Genomic DNA, 24481 nt, shown 5'->3' with positions numbered 1-24481 from the left:
GGGACGGGGGAGCCTGGTGGGCTTCCGTCTATGGGGTCACACAGAGTTGGACACGACTGAAGTGACTTAGCAGCAGCAAACCACTTGATTAATGTAAATTCAGTCCCTATACCTGTAAGTACCTCAAGTTTGAGCTTTTGTTCTTTAAAGAGAGAACTTCTCACTCCTATGGCCCCAGGGAGACAAAAGCTTCCTTGTAGTTTCTTTAGGGCAGTGGCAGCTCAGCATGACTTATTGAAAAGAAGTCCTCACACTTGGGAGAATTCAAAACTGCGTTATTTATTCATTTATTGATGCCTCTCAATAACATATCAGTTAGTAAGACATCAAAGACCAGATCTGTCTTTCTCATCACTGTGTCTTGAGGGCCAGCCCAGTGTCCTACACATGGCAGGCTCTCAATACAGTTGCTGAATCAATGGCTGAGAACACCGCTTTCTGGCAGTTCTGTTATAAGAGTTTGATCATCCCTGGATGGAATGGTCCCAAAGTCTCCTGCTTCTGCACCCCTACTTCCTCCTCCAGCCCTGACACCCTATCCTGTCATGTGGGCAGCAGCACACAGTGCTGGCTGGTTGGTGGAGGCGGGGGTACTCACTGGAGATGGATGTGCAGATGGCGAAGGCCCGGAGGCTGGTCATCTCCTTCTTGCGGGTCATCTCGACCCGCGTGCGGAAGATGTTCTCCCAGGCATACAGCTTGAGCAGCTTGATGCCACGGAGCATCTCGTTGGTCTGCTTCAGCCTCTCATTGGAGTACTCCTGCCAGAAGTCACCAAATCAGAAGAGGGTTTCTTTTGCCCCCATCCCACTCAAGAGGAAGGAGCTGAGTCAATGCCTTCACCATTTTACAGACCCAGCTTCTGTCCCCACAGGAATGTCCCTGTATTAACCTTATTTCACAAAGAAACTGATGTCTGGACAGCTGACGTGACCTGCTTAAGGTCAGTCACAGTGTGGATGTGAGGGGCTGTTTGGTGGCACCCGGGGGAAGAGTGAGGAGACCCATTAATATGAGGGGAGACGAGTGGGGGAAGGGTGGGGAGGGGGGCACATGCACACTGTGGATACTTACCAGTGTGCTTCGCTGGGCCTGGGAGAGCTTGGTGGCCACGAAGTACTGGACAGGGGCCAGTACGATGATGACGGCCGCTCCAATTAAGGCACTGATCCCGAGGATGTAGTAAAGGAGAATCACACCCACGATGATCTGAGGGAGGGTCATGGAGATGAGATCCCTTTGACCTGGGGGCTGCCCTGCCAGGTCATGTTGATGTTGTTCAGTCACTAAGTCGTGTCCAATTCTTTGTGACCCCATGGACTGTAGCCCGCCAAGCTCCCCTGTCCATGGGATTTTCCAGGCAAGAATACTGGAGTGGGTTGCCATTTCCTTCTCTAGAGAATCTTCCCAACCCAGGTATGGAACCTGCATCTCCTACACTGACAGGCATATTCTTTATCACTGAATCACCAGGGAAGCCCCTGCCAGGGGTATTGACAAAGTCTGCACTCCACCCCCCCAACCCCACTACCCTAAAGCTGGACATGCCTTGGTGTCCAGCCTTCCAAAGTTTCCTGGGAGAAAGAAAAGGAGGTGTGACAGTGTGATTTCAGAAGGAGGGATTAATATGATGGGTTCTCACACAAGCAGAGAGTTTCTGGACTGACAACTAACTACATTTATCTGCAAGCTTGACTGAGGCATTCACTCTCTCCAGGTCTACTTTCCAGATGGAAGTCAGCCTCAGAGCTGAGGCTGCACAAAGAGTGGCGGTACCTTTTGTTCAGTTTGTTGCTTATCAAGGTTGATATTTCACTCCATTGGAAAAAAGTGATACCTGAGAAAAGGGGTAAAAGAACTGCATCCATGCCTGACAAAACCAGTCCAGGGTCTGAGAGTTTACTTTTTATTCTAATGTTCCTGGTGTCTTTAATTTTTAATGAATCTGGTAGGTATTCTCTAAAAAGAGAATTCATTCTGCTTCTAGCTTTATGTAAGTGACAGCCGGCTTCTGAATATTGATGAGAAGTGTAAATTACTCTTGCCAGCCCCCAAAGCCTCAAGATGACAATTTCGCAGGTTGCCTTCAAAGGCAGACACTTCTAAATTCAGGGCTTATTCTAGAAGAACAGATGTGTTGTCTTCCTTAACTGAAAAAAAAAAGGTTAGGTTGGCCCTGCACTGCCTGAGCCCTCAACAAATTGTCACTAAGCTCCTGCACCATCTCAAGGACAGAGGAGTGAGTGGCTGACTCTGTAATATCTATTAATTACAGAATGCCTCCTCCATTAGCGGGTTCTTAGGGGCTGGTAAATGACCCCTTCACCACCTGCCTCCCAATGTTTAACTGATGTTAAATGCTGGCACGGGTGGGCAGAGAAGCACATTAGGGAACATTTCTGCTCTTGCTAGAACCCACTCCCATCATCATTCTGGAAAATTATCGTTGGCATCTACCCTTTTCATTAGCTGTCTTCATTTGGAGGCAATCAGGGTGTTGTTCAGCAGCTTGGGTAAAGATGGACACCACAAAAGCTCTTAGAGCATTCCCAGGGCCCCAGCTGGGTGTAGGTATCTGTATCCACCACCACCTCCATGGCTGGCAGCTGCTGGGGATGTGACCACTGCTGCCACCAGGCTCATCCTCACACTTCGCCCACCCTGTGTCACACTACCAAGACCCTCTGTCTGCTCTGATCTTCTTCAGGGGTCTGAACGGACCACTGGAAGAACACACCAGAAATCAGGGATTCAGAGTGTGCAAAGCAAGTGTGGGGAATAAAAAGACTATTTTATCTCCTAGTCACAGGCCAGGAGAGCAATCTCGTGTAGTAGTGGGGCGATCACAGTCCAAGAGTTGGGAGCCCTGAGTTTGAATGCAGTCAAAGCACTTACTGGTTGTGCAATCTTGAGTCTCAGCTTCTTCATTTTTAAGGTGGTGATTTTAATTGCCCACTTAGCAGAATTGTTGTGAAGATTGCATGCATGCATGCTAAGTCACTTCAGTCACGTTCGACTCTTTGTAAACCCTATGGATTGAAGCCCTCCAGGCTGCCCTGTCCATGGGATTCTCCAGATAAGAATTCAGGAGTGGGTTACCATGCCCTTCTCCAGGGTTGTGAAGATTAAATGAACATATATGATAAGCATATATATAGTGCCTGGCACACAGCTGGAGACAAGATGGCTGATCCTCCTTATTAAAATAAACAAACAAGCCTCATGGGAACTCTGTCACTAGGGGACCACAGAAAGGATATACCTTGGTATGGTGTTGCTACCAGGTTGCTGGTCGCCCAGGGTAAGGCCCTTGCCCTCTTTGGGTTTCTGATGCTCATGGGATAAAGTGGCACAGAGGTCCCCACTATGGGCAAGTTCCTTAACATAGTTGTCCATAAGCTTCAGGGGGCCCACAAAGCCCCTGAAATTGTAGGCAAAACGTGTGAATGCACGTTTGTTTTTCTGAGGAGAAGTTTCATTACGTTTTCAAAAGTAATGACCTGTATGGGAAAAGAATCTAAAAAAGAGTGGATGTATGTGTATATATAACTGCTTCACTTTGCTGCACACCTGAAACTAACACAACATTGTATATCAACTATACAGCAATAAAAATTATATAAAAGAAGTATATGTAGATCAGGGACGGTGCAGAGCTGGGGGCAAGGATGAGGAGTGACTCATCCAGTGGGTATAGGTTTCTTTTTTGGGGTAATGAAAGTGTTCTAAAATTGTGATGATGTTGCATAATTCTGTGAACATGCTAAAATCCACTGAATTGTGCACTTTAAATGGGTGAATTATATCTCAATGAAACTGTTATTTAAAAGGCCTTTGTGATCAAAAAATGATTTCAATTGGGAAGAGCCTTTGGGGATGAAGGAATGGGGCTCCCGAGCTCTTTTCAACACCATCAAAAGCCTCGTGTGCCCTGTGGATAACCAGGCTGCATATGGAATCCTGAGCCAGTTGAAGGGATTATATTAGTTCTGGTGGTAATACGGGGTCTTGAGGGCTGGTCAAAGCTCTAAGTGCAAAGGTACAGTCTTTGAGGAATTAAGAACAAAAAATCAAGGTCTTCCTTGGTGGTCTGGTGGCTAAGATAAATGCAGGGGCCTGGGTTTTATCTCTGGTTTGGGAATTACAGCCCACACGCTGTAACTAAGGATTTGCATGCCACAGTGAATATTGAAGATCCTGTGTGCCACAACTAAGACCCAGTGCAGCCAAATGAATAAATAAATATTAGAAAATAAATTTTAAAAACCTAGAAAATCATATGATACTTCATGATAAATAAGTATAGATAAGTAATCAGTGGGGGCTTCTTTGGTGGCTCAGCGGTAAAGAATCTGCCTGCAGTGAAGGAGACTTGGGTTCATTCCCTGGGTTGGGAAGATCCCCTGGAGGAGGACATGGCAACCCACTCCAGTATTCTTGCCTGGAGAATCCCATGGATAGTGAAGCCTGCCGGGCTACAGTCCATAGGGTCATACAGAGTCGGACACGACTGATGTGACTAAGCAGCAACAGCAGCAAGTAATCAGTGGAGGTAAAAATTCCTACCTAACTTTCCTCCCACTGTGTTGTGAGTGTTAATTACACAAGTGAGAGAGGCTGGACAGGCCAGGCACAGGGCAAGGGTTATTAGTTGTTAGTTAGTATTAGTACTGTTAGCAATGGTCCATATGCAATAAAAACTATTATTAATAGTAACCAGGTTTGTAGCAGGTTTGATGGACAAAATCTCCTGAAACGAGTTGTTCAAGGGAAAACAAGTGAAATGATGAAAGATAAAATGGTAAATCTTAGCAGAGCGGAGGGGGCACAGGAGTCTGGGGGTGAGTAAGTGGGGGATAGCATATATGGCTGTTGCCATAGAAAGGACCATCAGATTTCCTGCCCTACAACCAATCTTGTCTAGAAGGAAATGGCAACCCACTCCAGTATGCTTGCCTGGAGAATTCCATGGACAGAGGAGCCTGGTGGGATAGAGTCCAAGAGGTCACAAAGAGTCAGACACGACTGAGTGACTAACACACTTCTTCCAATCTTGTCTAGCTGCCTCCCTATACAAGCCTCTTCTATTTTCCTTTTTTCCTTTAGTGTCTCTTAAATACAAACTTTGAGTTTCCCAGGTGGCTGAGTGATAAAGAATCTGCCTGCTAAGCAGGAGACTTGGGTTCGATCCCTGGGTCAGGAAGATTCCCTGGAGAAGGAAACAGCAACCCATGCCAGTATTCTTTCCTGGGAAATTCCACAGACAGAGGAGCCTGGCGAGCTACAGTCCATGGGGTTGAAAAAGAGCTGGACACGAGTGAGTGACTAAACAACACTCTATGTCAGGCTCCCTGCTTGGTGCTTTGCTTACATCATCTAACTGAATCATCAGAGCAACTCCAGAGAGCAGGAATCTTCCCCTTTTTCACAGATGAGGAAACTAAGGTTCAGGATAGGTTAAATATCTTGAACCCAGGGAGCCTGTAGACTTTCTGGGAATGGATCTGGTATTTTGGCTTTTGACCTGAGCACCAGAATGAAGATTCACCCCCAGCCACAGGACAGGAGTCACAGACTCTGTGGTGGAAGAGCTCAGGATGGGAGAAGGAGCAGAGGAGGCCAGAAGTCAGGAAACCATGCCAAGGATTCTCATTCTATTGTCAGAGGAGAACACGCCTCCTCCAGAGCCAATCTCAAAAGTTGTCTAGCTTTAGAAAATGCCATGTTTTAGATTTCCAAAATTAAAACAGGCTTATTTGAGAATTTAGAAACGAATAAATCAAAAATTTATAGGGCTTCCCTGGTGTCTCAGTGATAAAGAACACACCTGCAAATGTAGGAGACATGGGTTCAATTGCTGATCTGGGAAGATCCCACATGCTGTGGAGCAACTAAGCCCTTGCACCACAACTACTGAGCCTGTGCTCTAGAGCCTGGGAGCTGCAACCACTGAGCCCTCACGCCACAACGACTGTAGCCCACAGGAGAAGCCATCAGAATGAGAACCCTGTGCAATGCGATGAACAGTAGGCCCCACTCACCGCAACTAGAGAAAAGTCCGCTCAGCCACAAAGACTCAGCACAGCCAAAACTAAATATAATTTTAAAGAGAATTCATTTCTTTAGAAAATCACTTGTAAGCCCCCATGAGGCCCTTTAGTTCTTTTTTTCCTGTGTGGATCTGTGCAAAGGCATACATATGTGTATTCCAATTTATCAGGAAGCACGTCGTGAATACTAAAAACACACTTAAAAACACATCATGAACACTTTTCAATGTAAGTAAGTACTTTGCTATCACACAACTTTTATGTGAAAGTGTTATACAAATGATTATCCTTCAGTTTTGTTTTTTTTTAAAGGTTGGCTGCACTTTTAAAGTCTTAGTAGCCATTGCCTTCATTGATCATCAAGAGAGACGCCTAGACCCCTTGGAGAGTGTGAGGCAGTGTAGACACCCAGGATGCACCCCATGGAGATCCCAAGGAGGTGAAAGGTATAGGTAAACATGGAATGGAAGATGGCAGGCTCTTAGCCACTGGGCATGCACCAGCAATTTCCGATTTTGTGTCTCCCAACTCCCAACAAAGCACACATCCCTTACCTGTACTGGCATGGCCCAGAGGTTTGGGCACAAGAAGAAAAACCACATGAGCTGGTTGGTGTCGATGGCTACCAGGTTACAGATCTGCCCGGCTGTCATTTCTCCCATGGATAGGTTGGAGGTGGACAGGTGCATTATTTTATTATAAATCTTGGTCTGGAAATGAGAGTAGAGTGTTTCACATTTGTCATCATCAACCCCCTAATCACCACTCCAGAAGCCATGTGTCTCTAAAGTGCCAGGGGCTCTTCAGGCATCCCCCCATGGAGCCCCAGATCAGCACTGTAAAGAGCACTGTGCGACTGTTCCAGTTTTACAAATGGAGAAGCTAAGGCTCAGAGAGGTAAAGGGCTTTGACTACAGTCCAAGCAAGTCAGAGAGGCAGCATTCCCATGAGGAATCTACACCATCATGACAAGCTACTACCCCAGCAAGCAAGACCTTTCCCTTGGAGACAGGACTTAATTGCCTATTAAATCTTAAAAGCATATTGTCATGCCCAGTTGTATTCTTGATTTACTGGAGGCCAGTGGAGAACATACTTGAGAGCCATAAAAATGATGAAAGGTGGCAGCCTTCTGTTTTAATGTGGCTTATCCAGTGGGGAAAGGGGTTTGCTCTGGGGCTAAATCCTATCTTAATTGAGCCTTGAAACAAATTCAAGGGTTCAGCCTGGTAAGGTCTTATGTGAGACAAATGCATATGTCAATCAGCCCTAGCACTATCCCAAGTCCAGCCACCCCCGAGGACCTTGTTCTGTCTCTCCAGGGCACATGAGGAACAGCCATGGTAATGGCTTCCCACGAGCTCTGAACCTAAAAGCTCTATGTGCAGAGGGATTGTGCCTCCCAGAAAGATGGCAATTTTCAGGCTATGTGTCTTGAAACAAGAAAAAATGCATTTCTGTCTTAATGACCTGGGGATGCCTGCTCTTGAAGGAAATTCTATTGCTCATTCTGTTGTAAGGTGGATTCCCAGCCCTTAATTCATCTTTTGTGTAAAGCCAGGCTTTTTCATGGGGCAGGTCAGCTTAAAGTACAAACTTCTTCTGTCTTTTTTGAGTTTATGTACATCATGGTTGAGGTTTAAAATAATGGCAATGACATTTTTTTGACTGATCTAGGCTTATCCTAAATTATATACAATCTAGTTTCAGTGAAGTAGGAACATAAGTAAACTAACAAAGAAAGCATTATTAAGTAAAGACAAGCAATCACAGAATTACACAACTAAAACCTGGTATATGTCAAAAATTATATACAATACAGGAATTTTGCTTCATAACCTTTTGTGCAAGAACTGTGGTTGTTCTCAAACTCACGAAAACATAAATATTTATCTATAGATTTCTATAAATCTTTGAAAGGAAGAATCTTTTTCTAATTTGTTCCCATAATTAATGCCAGCATTCTCTTTTGTGGATATAATGAATTAATCTTTCTTATTCATGCAAAATATTCAGACAGTCTAATAAAAACAATTACATGCTAATACATTAAAAAGTCATATTTGGCTCTTTAGCATAATTGGAAAATATTAGGTTAGACTGTGATTTATGACAGAAATAGAAAGTAGATTTAATTACAAAACTGCTTGACTACAAAACTGGCTGTTGTTTGCAGTGGTATGTGCCTGCTTATCACTGGAAGGCTCTGAACAGAGGTTGGAATTTTAGAAAGGTTTTCTGAACTTGCAATAGCTTGGTTCTCCTAGATCTGAACCCCTATGAGTCTTAGGGGTCTTGGATTTTTCTGGGATCTTTCCATCATTTTCACATGAAGACCTTCATAAGGAAATGGCTGTGCTTTTCAGAGAAAAACCATTGGAGATGGAGTGTTGTCATGCACAGCTTCACAAGTTGTGTACTACACAACTCCAGGGGGCCCTATTCACATGGACTATACCAAGATAACCAGAGTTTGGACCTTGACACTGTCCCCAGCCTAGGCTATACCCTTCTCCTTAGTCCCCTTTCTGCAGTGCTTCTGATCCTGGCTCCCAGAGAACCAGTCAATGTAAATGACTTTCAGGAACATTTCTGAAGAATGAGGCAGCTTTGGGATTTAGTCACAACCTCTTAGTGTTCCACCAACTTCATGGGAATTGCTGGGTATGCCAGAATCTGCTAGCTGTCCCTCATTATCCATTCTCTTCTTTTCAAAAGAAGAATTTGTAGCAGGGTATAAAAGCCTGTCAAGAATAAAGCCACAGTTTCTAGCCTCTCTAGGTATAGCCATGGGGCCAATTGCTCCCCAACGGGATGGGTGAAGATCTCTGCAAATTCTGCATCATGATTTGAAAAGAAGGCAGCCTTCCCTCCTACTGTCCCACCTTTATTCTCGTTGGTTTAAATGTAGACACAATAGTGGCGATATCCATAGTCACATTAAACCATGGGACAAAGTCATGTGAGAAGGCTGGCAGCACACAGTACAGAAGGAGCCAAGATCTCTGATGACTGTATCAGCCCTGACCAAACGTGAAAGACAAACTTCCATCCTGTTTAAGCCACTATCTCACTGGGTCTCTCCATTCTAACAGTGGAACTAAAATTCTAATGAAAACACTGGGGCTCGTCACTACCTTGCCTAAAGGGTCCCTGAATCCTTCCTGACCTTGATCAGCCTTCCAGACTGTGAGGAGGAAGTCACGGCAGGCAGTAGCAAGAACCTAGACCCAGGGACCTACCAGGCCAGATATGTCCCTCTCATCATGGCCTGAGACTTAAGAGCTCAAATTGATCTTGGTCTGGTCTGAAATTGCTCAGTTGTGTCCAACTCTTTGTGATCCCATGGACTGTAGGCCACCAGGCTCTTATGTCCATGAAATTCTCCAGGCAAGAATACTGGAGTGGATTGTCACTCCCTTCTCCAGGGGATCTTCCCAATCCAGGGATTGAAACCTGGGTCTCTTGAATTGCAAGCAGATTCTTTACCATCTGAGCTACTCAGTCTATCTAATCCTGATATGTCAAAGATGCTTTTTTGTAACCAAAGAAGACTGTCCAGTAGCAGAGCCCTGGAACAGTATTTGTAGAAGGATTATGAGGCTGCACTTGCATTCAGCAGGAAAAAGTTCTGTGATTGATTAGTGATGTCTGTCCCACTTCGAGGCTAAGCAGCTGACATCTCAGATCTAGTCCAAGGCATAACTAGGGCTGGAACTACTACAGTTCCAAGGCCAGCCCAAGGCACTTTCCACTGTGTCACACTGCCTTGTCAATGGTTAGTTTCAAAACACTGTCAAAGGGCAACAAAACAATAAATTCACAGCGGAATCATTCTTGAGTGTTCATGAGGACACATAACGTGGTCCTTATTGCAAAGCGAAAAGATAATCATTCAAGTACCTGTATTGCTCCTCTCAAGTTAATTCCAGTTTCAATGGCGACATAGTAAGATGCTTGCAGAAATGTCCTTTGCAGTAGGAGGGCAAGGAACAGAAGCACGGCTAAGACATAGGCATTAGCAAGGAACTCTTGGGATGAGACAAAGTAAACTCCGAGAAACTGTGTCTGTTGGAAAGAGAAATTCAGAGGTAGCTGTCATTGCCAGCAAAATGACTGCCGTTAATACCTGTTTTGGGCCACAGAGGCCATTGTTATAGGACTCTCCATGCTTGCAAGACTTGTGCAACTGTTTATGAGTGGAAAAATCAGGCTAAACATTCTTGTTGCTATAGGGAGGGTTGCCTATACTCTCGCCATCAGCCCACTTAGGTAAACAGAATGTGACCCAGTTCTAACCTTATGTCCATAAATATGATTCTCAGTTTTGTGGACACGAGGCCAGGGGATTTCACTCCAAATGGGGCAAGAATAAATAGAGCAAATCGTAAAGCAGTCAAAACTAGAGCCACTAAAACAGATCGCACGAGATGTATTCTCTGCTACAAAAGTGGAATCAGCTGAGGTTTTGTCTCACACTCACCAACAGCTTTCACTGTAGAAATTTCTGGGAAGAAAGACCAACAGAAAACATGGCAGTAGTGCTCCCAGGGAGGGATGGGACCGCATTGCCTGTAATGGACTATTTCAGACCCAAGCACCCCAGTCTTGTGGGCTCCTGGGACCTCCTTTCAAATGGAAGGCTTTCTGAACCTCCAGCAAGATCTCAGACAATAAGCAGTGGGGGAAAAAACCAAATGGTTTGATTTTGTTGCTAAAGATACCAGAGAACAACAGCGTGTCTGTTTCTAAATTCAGCATCAACAGCTCCCAGGAAAACTTTGATCTTGATTAAGTCCATCGCTCCACATCAATGTTTCCATGAAGACATAGTTCACCCCTTTCTGAGACTCTGCCCTGAACTCTGCAAGTGATTTGGAAGGTTGTGGGAGCTGCTGCTGCAGGGTAAAGAGTGGTGGGAACAAAATGATGAGAAGGAGCCTGAGGGCGTGTCCACACTAGGATCAGGCTGAAAGGGTCAGGATTCTAAGCGGAGGCCTTTTCTAGAGTCAGAAATCCCTATATCCTGGACATAGACCTTTCTGATAGTAGGAAAGATTTGCCTCTTGGTTCAACAGGGCCCTTCAACCAGCTCTCACAGGTCCATGGAGCTGGTTCTGGTTACAACTATATTGCCCTTCCTCTGTGGGACAGGGTTGCTCCCTTTTGGGGACAGCAGGAAACAGTCACAGGGAAAACTGAGGGTCCTACTGAAACCCGAAGCCTCTGATTCTGTCTCACTTGTTAAAGCACAAGAGGGAAAGGCAGAGGGTGGAAGGGAGAAGGAAGAGAGTGGGGGTTGCTGGAAGCAGTAAAATGGACCTTAAAATTAGGCTGCTGAGTTTGAGACCTAATCTTACAAGGAAGCAAGGGGCAGGGCCCGATGTTTACCAGGTGCAATGCTCACAATACCCAAAGAGAAGCACACCATTACTAGACCAATTTTATATATGAGGAAATGGAGTTTCATCATGGTTACGTGGCTGGCCCAGGGTCACATGCTGATAAAGGGAAAGATGAGAACATGAAACCATGTGATGCCAAAAACACTACCATAGATCCACTACCTGAGCCTCATCCAACCTTTTGAGTCTCCTACTGTCAGCTGCAAGTTTTGGACCTTGCAGGGACTGAAACCTGCCCACTTGGCTAGTTCTGGGTCCAAAAATGAAGGCATCTGGTCTAGGGGAAAACCTGGTCCTGTCTAACATGCCTTGGAATTCCGTTCTACCAGCCTCTGTAGAGACCCAGCTCTGGAGAATGGAGTCCATTATTTTAAAGCCACAAAGGACATGGTGGGGATTTATCCCAAAGGAAATAATTTAACATAATGAAATAGCTGTATGTGCAAAGATGTACTTTCTCTGGGTTAGAGCAGGCAAAAATCCATGTAAATGTGTAACCACAAGGGATGGTTAAGTATATTATGATACTCATGGGAAACACTACATACCCAAGAACACCAATCAATATGAAAGCTCTTAAGTAGCATGGAACGGTTCACATTCACCATATCACAATGATCAGAAAGCACATGGGCTACAGAATGAGGGCTAGAAAAATCAACCGATCTCATTGTTTAGGTTACAGGTGCGTGTATGTTCTTTGTTAAATGCACTCAACAATATCTGTACATTTTCCACAAAGCAACAAATTCTCTTTTTAGAATTTGTTGGGATTTTGGGGCTTGCTCCCTTTCCCCAAAATGCACACATGTTAGGGTCAAAAATAATATTTATTTGGGTCAAGAGTTTTGTAACCTGTTAAAATGAAAATCTGCTTGCAGGTGTAAGTCATTGGGTCATTTTCTGATCTCTCTTCAAAGAGAGAGCATAAAAGAGATAGGGGCCAGAACCTTTTGATTAAGAAGTAGGTACTAGACTAGCCAAAGAGGCCAGGGATACTGCTTATGGACAGCAAGCCCTGGGAAGCTTCAAATGGCTGTCAGGGCACTGGCATCGCCCAGCACCCTAACAGCTGGAGGGAAAGGCCAAGGACTTACAACTTGACGTTTGGTGGAAAATGCTTCGGAAGATCAGACGCCCTTGTCTCACATTTTCACAAGCTTTCAGGGAAGAAATTGTGTTTGTTTCCAGGGGATTTCATAGTAGCACTCAATAAATATATTTTAAAGTAATCAATGCATATGATCTTCATCTCCATCTACTTTTTATAGAAGCTATCCATTTCCTTATTTTACAGTTGAGCCAATCAAGGCATGCAGAATGTAAGGTCCCAGCTCTGGAAGGCCCCGGTAAAAACGTTGATAACTGTCTTTGACCACTTATAGACCAAGGCACCCACCTATCCATCCACAACCATTTGACATGGTGGTTTAGAGTTTGCTGCTGCTGCTGCTAAGTCGCTTCAGTCGTGTCCGACTCTGTGCAATCCCATAGACAGCGGCCCACCAGGCTCCTCCGTCCCTGGGATTCTCCAGGCAAGAACACTGGAGTGGGATGCCATTTCCTTCTCCAACGCATGAAAGTGAAAAGTGAAAGTGAACTTGCTCAGTCGTGTCCGACTCATAGCAACCCCATGGACTGCAGCTCACCAGGCTCCTCCGTCCATGGGATTCTCCAGGCAAGAGTACTGGAGTGGGTGCCACTGCCCTCTCCGTCAGCCCATATCTGAGTTCAAGTTCTGACTCATTATGTTAGTGACTGTGTTTTTAGTAAGTTCCTCAACCTCCCTGAGCTTCAGTTTCTTTACATGTAAGATGAAGCTATTAAGGGTTTCTACTTCAGAGAGCTGTTATGATAATTCAGTGTAATAATGTAAGTAAAAATTTTTCTTAGGACTTCCCCAGTGGTCCAATGTTAACACTCCACACTCTCAACGCAGGGGGCATTGCCTTAATCCTTGGTTGGGGAACTAAGATCCCACATGTTGCATGGTGTGGAAAACAAAGATTTGTAGTAAGTATAAGCACTCAGTTGGAGAAGGCAATGGCAAGCCACTCCATACTCTTGCCTAGAAAATCCCATGGATGGAGGAGCCTGGTAGGCTGCAGTCCATGGGGTCGCTAAGGGTCGGACACGACTGAGCGACTTCACTTTCACTTTTCACTTTCACACATTGGAGAAGGAAATGGCAACCCACTCCAGTGTTCTTGCCTGGAGAATCCCAGGGACGGGGGAGCCTGGTGGGCTCTGTCTATGGGGTCACACAGAGTCGGACACGACTGAAGTGACTTAGCAGCAGCAGCAGCATAAGCACTCAATATATGGTAATGTCTGCATTTTTCATTGAAAAATCATTTATCTTGTGCTTCCAGTGTGTCAGGCATGGAGCTGGGCACACAGCATCAGCCAATGCAGATCCTGTCCTAGGGGACTCAGGGTCAAGTTGAAGAAAAAGAAAATGGGTGTTCTGATGGTGCAAACATAGGATATTCCAGAGCACGGAAGAGGAGCATCTAATTCACTCAGAGGAAGGCTTCCTGGAGGAGGTGACATCAAAGACACGTCCTCACAGTTCAGAGGGAGTTAGTGAGGCCTGCCAGACCAGAGCAGCCGCATGGACACTGTCATACAGAGACCAACCCGCACGTTGACAGCACAGTCACAGAAATGTGTCTAAGTTCTCAAAGTGCCCAGAGTGACAGCCCCAAATATGGGTGTCCAGATGGGGACACGGATACACGCAGAAACAGACATACCGAGAGACACAGGGACAACAGCAAGACACACAAAGACTCATAAGCAGGGCCCAGGAGAACTCATTCAGAAATGAGTTCTACACATGATCCCCATGGAGGCTTAGAGGCCGTGTGAAGTTTTGTTTGGCCCTGAGGTCAAACCCAAACTGTTCTTTCTTCCTCTGCTCAGCTGACAGCCTAGAGCAGTGCTGGCCGGTTTCAGATGCCAGCAGTTCTTTATAAATCCAATTCCCTTGCCCTCCAGCCAGATCAGAGGCATCCACGGCAGGTGACAGATTGTGGGTGGGGGTTGGGTGAGAGAGGGGGCTGGAAAGAGATCTGTCAGGGGTTTTGCAGGGCCTGGGTCCCAGCGTTGCCTGAGGAGTGATGGTGGGGACAGGAGTGTTGAGGATCTAGCAGGCCATATGACACTTCCAGTAATAAAAGAAGAAATAAGAAATGCCTGTCCTTGAGGATGCCAAGGGCGGCATGATTTCTTGCCAACTGCGAGGATCCTGGCAAGGGAAGAGATGACAGGGCAGCCACTGATAACAGAGTAAACAGTGGGTGCCCGGCTGCGCCGACTGCAGCAGGATGGATCCAGGTTGAGCGGGAAGAAGGGCTCTCTCACGGAGAGGGTTGTTAAACACAGCTAGAGAGCTTCCTTCTCTGTTCATGAAGACTAGGATAGCACCTGTCTCTCTGGGTGAGAGCCACTGGGAGGCTGGGGGTGGTGGTGAACCAAATAACTTCAATAAATGAACCCTTTCCCCCACTCGACCTTCCTTGGTGGCTCAGACGGTAAAGCGTCTGTCTACAATGCGGGAGACCTGAGTTCCAACCCTGGGTCGGGAAGACCTCCTGAAGAAGGAAATGGCAACCCACTCCAGTACTCTTGCCTGGAAAATCCCATGGACAGAGAACCTGGTAGGCTACAGTCCACGGGGTCGCAAAGAGTTGGACACGACTGAGCAACTTCACTTCACTTTCCCCCACTACATGAGAATTAAGGCATATCCCAGGCAACCACACGACTGAGGACTCGCTGTTGCCGACACTGGAGACGATATTTACTTTCAACTCTCGTTTCTGTGTCTGTAATTTGCTGACTGCATTTGGGCTGCTGGGAACAAATATTAAATTTGATAAGGCCTGCTGCCACTGAGGAAGGGCCATCTGTCTCGGCGATTTATGTGCTGACAAGTAACTAAGACAAGAGCATTCCAGTGAGAGGGCAGCAAATCCCTGGGTTTGTGTACAAAGAGAAAAGAGAAGGCAAAGCTAACATTCAAATGAACTAGTATTCTAAGCGTTGTTCTTACCATTTTTTTGATACATCTGGCCCCAGAGTTCTTAGGAGACTAGTGTAAGAGTTTAGGGAAACAGGATGAAGGAGATGATGTGGATACACTGAGAAGGGCTCTGGCTGGCGTCACTTTCCCCTAATGTTAACAATCGGCTCCATACTGCTGTAGGCTTATCAGTGTGGAGTATTTGGGAATCCCCTATGGCTTCCCTGGTGGCTCAGATATAAAGAATCTGCCTGCAGTGCAGGAGACCTGGGTTTGATCCCTGGGTCAAGAAGATCCCCTGGAGAAGGACATGGCTACCCACTCCAGTATTCTTGCCTGGAGAATCCCATGAACAGAGGAACCTGGCGGGCTACAATCCATGGGATTACAGAGCCAGACATGACAGAGTAACTAACATTTCTTTTTTTTTTTTCATTTATGGTTAGACTGAAGCTGAAGGTGACACTCCTTTTTACAAAAGAAACAATCTCTTCCCCCTTGTCTTGGGCCAAATAAAGTTCAGCAGCTCAAAAGCCAGAGAAGGTCTCAAGAGCCACTGAAGTCTAAACAAGCAAAAAGAGTCCTAATCATCTTTTCTTTTCTTTTTTTTTTTAAGGCTTTCTTATGTTAGTTTTTAAAAGAATCAATGCATTATATAAACATTTTTAAAAGTGAAAAAACTGTGAAGTACTGTAAAGTTTTCATGAAATTTATTTCCGAGTTAATAGTTCTCACATCCTTAAATGAATAAGAAATCTACCCATCTCAACTTAGGTAACTCCTGCTCATCTGTCAATGCCCCATTCAAATACCTTCTCCTTTTCAAAGCTGTCATGATCACTGGCTGAGTTAATTACTCCTTTTCCCGTAGTTCCTTGTATCTACTTCCAAGTAGCAGTATTTAGCACATGAGTGGCACTAGTGGTAAAGAACTTGCCTGCCACTGCAGGAGACGTAAGAGACACAGGTTAGATCCTGGGTTGGGAAGATCCCCTGGAGGAGGGCATGGCAACCCACTCCACTATTCTTGGCCTGGAGAGTCCCATGGACAGAGGAGCCTGGCGGTCTACAGTCCATAGGGTCGCAAAGAGTTGGATATGACTGAAGTGACTTAGCACACATGAAATATTTTATTTAGATTGCTCTCTCTTCCATTTGGTTTCATATTCCTCGAGGCCAGAGATGAAGACTTGATAATAATAATCAATTTAATATCACGACTGTAAGTGCCCAGACTATGGAGTAAAAGAGACTTGGTTTCAAATCCTGACTCTGTCACTAACTAGCTGAGAGACCCTAGGGAAAGTTACTTAACCTCTTTGAGCCCCAAGTTCTTCATCTATAAAATGGGGATTAAAGATACCTACTTTATAAGCTGTATGATTTTGTCAATTATATCTCAAAATGCTGTTACAAAAAAAAAAAAAAACAACAAACTTACCCTAAAAGGCTGTTTAGGGATTCAATAAGATAGCACATGGATGTGTATTAAGCAGTCAATCAGTGGTTGTTATTATGAATTTTCCTCATCATAACCATTGTCTCTATACTCTCACAGTCTTACCCAGGTCTGGCACATGGGACGGCTCAATAATTGTTTGCTGAGTAAATCAGACAGACTTAGAGTGTCTCATATTCCTGGCCAAAAGTGCTCAGCTGATTAATTATGTCTCTGGAAAAAAATTCATATGCACCTCCTGGGAATTAAATGGTATTTGCAGTTTTGGAACCCACGAGATGGATAATACTACACAAGGGGAAGTCGTAAATTAGTAATCAGCTCCCTAATCAGTAATTACCTGCATCATTTTTGGACTGTCTCTTTGTGGTTAAAGGTTATAATGATGTTCCTGCTGGTAAGACTCGGAATCTTATTAGAGGCGAAAAGTTTTCCATTTTGTGGCCATCTAAACCTGGCATCATCGACTCAGTGGACATGAGTTTGAGCAGACTCTGGGAGATAGTGAAGGACAGGGAAGTACTCGCGTGCCACAGTCTGTGGGGGTCGCAAAGAGTCGGACGTGACTGAGCGACTGAACAACAAACCTAAGCAGCTGCAGAGAAACAGATGAAAGAATCGGGTACTCCACCCTCACCCCCAGAGTGAGTGCTGTCGCCCCAAGGAAGGAAAACAAACCCCAGAAAGAGTTTCTGTCTCTGTTGTCCGACAAATTTCAGTTTGGAGCATCTTTAGAGCCGGAAAGGCCACTGGGTATCATCTAGTCTAATGGGTTTCAGATACTTTTAAGACACGGAATTCTTTTTCAAAAAATAAATTTTAATCAGAAGTTCTAACACGTCAATAAAACTGGGGCAGCTTTTAACAAAATTTGGAGTGGAGGGAGAAAAAGCCCCACAGATGGAGGTTTCCCACTCTCCTCCCCACAACAGCAGCCACCAAAGTGGCCCTGCAGAGCCTCAAGCCCTATGAGCATACAAAACTGAAGAAGAGAGATCCTGTAAAAGTTATCGAGAGTCCGTTAGGATAGCATGAATTAAAAACTAATAAATAAAAGCTTTAGACACCTCCTGCAACTTTCTGAATGATGACATAACCAAGAGAAGTATTATGGTGATAACGGTATGCTGCTGTTTAGTTGCTAAGTCAAAAACGCAGGGCACCATAAATTCTCTAGGGGCACAAGCTTCCCTTCGAGCATTTCTGCCTACCAGATGCAGACATCTCCTAGAGACAGATATTGCTAAGGGCTCTGCATGGTGAGGAACTGCCCTGTGCTCACACACATCAACCTCTTGCCTGTTCTCACAAGTGAGTGAAAACCTTGCAGAGGGTGCCCTGCTCTACCCCTGGGGGCCTACCTTGGGCTGGAAGACGCCATTCTCCTTCCCAAGGTGGTCCACGATTCCAAAGATGCACAGTGGCCCGGCAAAGCCCAGCAGGTCAGCCAAGATGCGGAACGTGCTGCTGAGGACCAGGCGCCTCCCAAAGGCACAGCAAAGGGCCTGCCAGATGGCCGGGGCACCTTGTGTGCTTTGCATGTCCTTCCGCTGCCCAGAGAGACAGAGTGAGAGTGGCTGAGGGCCCATTCACAGCAGGGCCCAGCCTCCCAGGGAACTCCTGGCTCCTGCTGCCTAGAGAAACCCAGTGGCCACGTCTGCTACAAAAAGGTGGATTCAGGGAAGAAATTATAGAACCACCAAGTGGATGGTTGTGCAGGTCCAAATAGAGACCTAACGTGGTCCAGATAGGGAAACTGAGGCCAGGTGATGGATCAAGGTCAAATGGCTGGGCAGGGACTGTGTGGTGAGCATAGTGCTGTAACAAGGGCATGGCATATGTCAGTCCAATGCCACTGCGTCTGTCTTGGTGTTTTCCTCTGAAATTCTAGGGCAGAGGCAGGGAATGAGCACTGGATTGGGAGTCAGGCGACCGACTCTGCCTCCTGCCAGAGGTAGGCTAGCTCCAGGGACGTCATGGCCTTTCTCAGGGCGTCAGTTTCCTCATCAGTGGTTTGAGGAGCTGCCTTCTGGCCTATCTCAAAGAGTTACTGCAAGGATTAGGCCAATAATGCCCTTGCTCTCCAAATGGGTGACAATCCCCACCTGTACAGTCACTGAGCTCCAAAAGAAAGACCACAAGACACGGGAAATCCAGTAGGGTTACCTCCCTTTAGAGCCTCAGTTTCTCCACATGGACAATGAAAGTGTTAGGCTAGGTGACCTAAACCGTGAGGATCATTCCAGCTCTGACTGTCCTATGGGTCTTTGGTCTTGGACTTCTCCCTGGTTCACTGTGTGACTTAGGGCAAGCCTCTTTCCCTCATGGGACTCAGTTTCCCCACTGTCCCATCAGGGGTTTGACCTGATGCTTTCTGAGTTCCCTTTCTGTGACGCTAAACCAGAGGGCAGGGAACGGACAGTGTGATCACGCCCCCACTGACCGCCTGGGCATCGAAGGCCTCGCAGAGCCGCTGGTAGTTGGTGAGGGCCCGCATGGCGATGGGCAGCTTCCCAATGGCTCGGAGATCGATGGGCTTCTTGTGGGCAGTCTTGATGAAGGCGTTCATCCACCAGTAGGTGCCTTTGGACAGCAGGTTCACAAAGGGCTGCAGGAAGCGCACCCCCAGGTCCTGCAGGTCCTCTGGGGGCTTCACCTCCCTTGGTGTCTTGAAGAAGATGTACCTCTGTGGGCACACAGGACACCGGGGAAGGGTAAGTGCAACTTCTCACCACCTCTACTTTGTCCCAGCAGAGATCTGGGGTTGTGTCGTCCCACCCTTGACTTCTAACAGGTCAGGCCATCATTTGCCTCTCCCCAGGAAAAAGACCCCCCAACTCCTCTTGACCACCAGTGCCAGGGCCTCCTGACTTGTAACTCTTCATCGAGGTCCTACTTTGAATCTCCTGGGCTGGGTTGGGTTGGGCAAGAGCAGGAGTCTCCCATATGCCATCTTCTATCTCCTACAAATCTGAAGAAACCACCATGTTCATATAGGGTTTGCAGAATGTGGAGCCATGCAGACCTGGGTTCGAATTCTGCCCCCTCCACTTACTAGCAAGGTATCTTTGGATAAACCTCATCTAAAATGTCTCATCTTAAAAAGGGATTTTACTTGTATCACAGCGATGCTGTGAGGGTCAGTGGAGGCAGAGAATATGAAAGCCTGTGTACCCTGCAAATCACCAACTAAAAGCAGAGGAGTCAGAGAAATGCAAATTAAAGTAGCACTTCACACTCATCAGACTGGCCCAAATTAGAAACGGCTATAGCCCACATTGCTGGTTGGAGGAAGGCAAAGGGCTTTCTAATTCATTGCTGGTAGATTACAGCATTTCTGAAAGGCAATCTGCAACATCAACTAAAATTTCAAATACACAGGCCCTCTGAGCCAGCAAATCTGCTCCTTGGATTCCCTCCCATAGAAATAGAAGCAGCTTTACATAGATACAAGTATGTTTAATATGCCATTATTTGTGATGGCAAAAAATTGGCAACAAAGTGAATGCTCATCAATAGGGTAATTGCTCTGTTACATGATGGAATATTATGCAGCCATTAAGAAGACTAAATTAACCATACTAGACTTGGAGGGAGTCCTAAGAAATATCTGATAGATGAGAAAAGCAAGATGTAAAAAACTATGTCTAATATGATCCCATTTTCATAAAACAAACATTGAAAGAAACAATGCCTATTTAGGTTAAGGAGATATCCTTAACAGATGCAAGTATGTAGCAGAATATATTAATAAAAAGAATGGAAGTATACGTATTAGAATGTTAATCTGGGTTACCAGGGGAGGGACGGGTTGAGGGAGGGGAAGATATGAATCTCAGAGAGGGAAAGAGAGCAAGCAGAAATGATAAAAAAAAAAAAAAAACCCAAAACTCAAAAGATATGTATGCAGCCACACTTACCACATTTACTAATTCATGTGTAATTATATGAATACATTAAAATAAAACAAGCCCCCCTACCTCAAAAAGAAAAAAAAAATCAAACTCAGAGAAGTCAGAACCTGAAGTTTTATTTCCTCTCTATTAAACCCAGAATCCTATAGCCTTGGCTGTCACCTCCTTTCTCCCTGGGAGCCTGGGGTAGAGGGTTGCTGGGCTGGATAGAATGTTCCTCCTGAAACATCCCTCACTGGCCTCAACTCTCCTTTTGAGGACAGGTAAAAGAAGCTGACTCCTTCCAGGACTTGGCTAAGAAGCAGGGTGGCGGCCCACATCCAGGGGCAGGACCCTGGTCAGCAGGTGTGTCCGCAGGTAGGTGGCAGCCCAGGGGGGCCTGCTTACCCTCACCCTGATGACGTTGATCTCCACGAGGAGAAGCATCCCGTAGAGGATCACCAGCAGCCCCGTGAGGCAGAAGCGCAGCTGCGAGAAGCCGATGGCGTGGTCGTAGAACTTGACAAACTTGATGGTCTTGGTGATGAAGGCCAGGGTCCAGTAGACTAGCAGGGCTGCCGGGGAGAGGCGAGAGGGGAGGGCGTGCGTGCACGTATGTGCATGTGTGTGCACTCACGTGTGTGCAAGTGTGTGCAAGAGGACAGAAAAGTGTGTCAGGGATGAGGTGTGCCTGTGGGCAAGCACACTCAGTGTGAGAGATGTCTGTGTGTGTGAATATAAGAGTATATGATTTTGAGACAGTGAAAGTGAAGGTGTTAGTCATTCATTCATGTCTGACCCTCTCTGCGACCCTATGGACTGTGGCCCACCAGGCTCCTCTGTCCATGGAATTCTCCAGGCAAGAATACTGGAGCAGGTTGCCATGCCCTTCTCCAGGGGATCTTCCTCACTCAGGGATCAAACCCGGGTCTCTTGCATTGCAGGTAGATTCTTTACTGTCTGAGCTACTAAAGAAGCAATGTGCATACATTAAAACATTCATGACAGGCATGTTCAGAAATAATAATAATCCTACAAGTCAAGATGCCAAATTTTCCTTTATAATAAATAAGAAGAAAAATGGTGAAATTATTTCTTGAATTTAGCTAAGTTATAGGCAATGTGTCAAATAAGCACTTTAAACATATTTATCTCATTTATTCCTCACAAAAGCCTCATGAGCAAAGTCCTGCCATCACCCTCAATTAAACAGATAAAGGAATCAGAAAGGTTTAGTAACTGATCCAAGGTCACACAGCCATTAAGTGGCATAACTGGGCTAGCCTAATGCCTAATACATGTAGGCTCCACCTTATAATGGCTTCCTTGTGGAATCCCCAGTCTGGGAATATCTTAAAGGTCCTTCAATCTAGTCCTTTAATTTTACAGATGAGGAAGCTGAGGCCCAGAGAGAGGAGGGGACCTGCCCAAGCTCACTGCGAGCTAATGACAGAGGGAGGGTGAAGGCCTAGGTCCCTGGCCTACCTCACCCAGAGCCCACTATGGCACAGTGATGCTCTTCAGGGAGCATGGGGAGTGGGGGATACAGAAACGTGAGTCACAGTCTTGTGAGGCAGTGCATATTGTGGTTAGAGCTGGGCCTGCAGCCAGATATGCTTGGGCTCAGATTCTGTGACTTAATAGCTACATGATCCTGGCAAAGTCATTTAACCCATCCAGGCTTCAGTTGCCTCATCCAAGAATGGGAATAAATATACTACCTCAAAGGTTGTTGTGAGCAATGTATGGAAAGAATTTAGCACAGTGAGCCTAGCACACACTGGGTGTTCTTTGGATAGCGGGTGTTGATATATTTATTATCTCCAGACTTCAGACCTGGGACTGTAACATCAGAAGCCATCGGTGGATGCTATCCTCTAAATTCCTATCTACCCCATTCAAATCCACCAATAAACCAGCCAGTTTTGGCTTACAACTTACAAAAGAGAGCAGTAATTAAGTCCCCCTTTAGGGAGTGCTTTAGCACAGGCAGTCCTTCCCCCTTCCTTACTCCCTAGAGTCATATGGTTTACGATATATGACATATGGGATCTTATATATGATATAAGGTCAGCCTAAATGCCTAGAGTTCTTCTCTAGAGGAATCATAGAGAGGGAAGAAGACCATCACCCTGCCTTTCATCCCTAGGTGGGCCTGGACGTGAATACATCTCTTGGGGCAAAAGCTGTGTCTGTCTCAGCCTGGCTCTGGGCTGGGAACTAGGTTGAGACACTGGGTGGGGAGGGGTGAATGCCACCTATCTCAGGTCCCCAAGTGACAGCATCAGGATAGAAGGCAGGAGTGTCTGCTTCTGGTCCCAGCCCTCAAGTCTGGATGGTGTCTCTCAGCTAAGTATGGTCTCCGGGTTACAAGGAATCCCCTACCTGGAGGCCACACCCCTATGGCCTCCACACCTATACTCTCCCAATAGACTCTATCCCAGGCACCAGAAGCTCTGGAGGCCTTCGTGACGGTTTCCTACTGGGACCAGACTTCTAAATACGTCTCAGATTGGTCTAGCCTCTAATGCTTAACAGATATGATCTGATTTGATCTTTATAAGAACCCTATGACTTAGCCAGGGACTTACTATTCCTGTCCAGATGGGGAGACTGAGGCTCAGAGAGCCTGAGAGTCTTGTCCAAGGTCACACAGGGAGTTAGCGGTGGACCCAGGACTAAGCCCAGGGGTAATTTCCACAGCCGTACCCTACAGTGCTGAGCCCTCAGCCTGTGGCCAGATACAGCAGTGTCCGGCAGAAGCTTCGGGCTTGTCTGAGAGAACAGGAGAAGGGAAAGAACAGCACAGGGGCTGCTGCTGAGCTTTAAAATCTGAATTCCCCTGAATTCACAACACTGTTAATCAACTATCCTCCAATAGAAAATAAAAAGTTAAAAAAGTAAAATAATGAAAAAAAACCCTCTGAATTCTCATTACCTCTGCTTCTTCCCTCTCTCTCCGCTCCCTCACCCCCACAACCTACCTATTACCAAATTCTATTTACTTCCTAATTATCTTGAATCCATCCACTTCTGTCCATCCGGGTGGCCAGCTGGGTTGCCACCATCATGTCTCCCCTGGACTACCTTTAGAGCTTTCTCAGGGTTTCCCCACTTCCCCTCTCACCCTTCATAGACCAATACATTTAATGAAATATGATCTCAATGCATCCATGCTCATAACAGCATAATTGGTAGTTGCCAAAAGATGGAAGCAACCCAACTGCTTATTGATGGATGAATGTATAAACAAAATATGGTATATATATAATATATATATATATATACAACGGAATGTGTGTATACACAATGGAATATATATATATACACACACAGACACACACAATGGAACGTCATTCAGCCTTAAATAGGAAGAACTTTCTGACGCTTGCTACAAATGAGTGAACTTGAGAATATAAAACAAAGTTAAATGAACCAGTCACGAATGGACAAAATAGTGCATGCTTTAACTTAAATGAGGAGCCTAACGTAGTCAAATTCACAGAGACAGAAAGTAGAATGCCAGCTTTGAAGGGTTGAGGGTAGTTAGTTATTGTTTAATGGGAAAATGAGACAGTTTTGGAGATGGATGGTGGTGATAGTTACCCAACAAGGTGAGTGTATTGAATGCCACTGAAGTGTACTTT

General features: G+C 45.7%; 1 protein-coding gene across 2 annotated transcripts in view; it reads right to left on the bottom strand.

Moving 5' to 3' along the window:
- ABCC8 (ATP binding cassette subfamily C member 8) overlaps positions 1–24481 on the bottom strand; it is an 80484-nt gene that overhangs the window by 47867 nt on the left and 8136 nt on the right. For both annotated transcript variants that reach the window (XM_088843049.1, XM_055423274.2), the window contains exons 4-10: positions 21243–21409; positions 19385–19627; positions 18303–18491; positions 9954–10118; positions 6605–6760; positions 1075–1209; positions 599–761 (exon numbers count right to left, since the gene is read on the bottom strand). In XM_088843049.1, coding sequence (XP_088699175.1) covers positions 599–761; positions 1075–1209; positions 6605–6760; positions 9954–10118; positions 18303–18491; positions 19385–19627; positions 21243–21409 — 1218 coding nt within the window. The remainder of the gene's footprint in view (positions 1–598; positions 762–1074; positions 1210–6604; positions 6761–9953; positions 10119–18302; positions 18492–19384; positions 19628–21242; positions 21410–24481) is intronic.

This window comes from Moschus berezovskii, chromosome 14 (assembly GCF_049115385.1).
Source record: "Moschus berezovskii isolate FMDL1 chromosome 14, NW_MosBer_1.0, whole genome shotgun sequence".
Taxonomy (NCBI): Eukaryota; Metazoa; Chordata; class Mammalia; order Artiodactyla; family Moschidae; genus Moschus; species Moschus berezovskii.
Note: the sequence above shows the minus strand (reverse complement) of the source record. Positions and strands in the feature narration are given on the sequence as shown.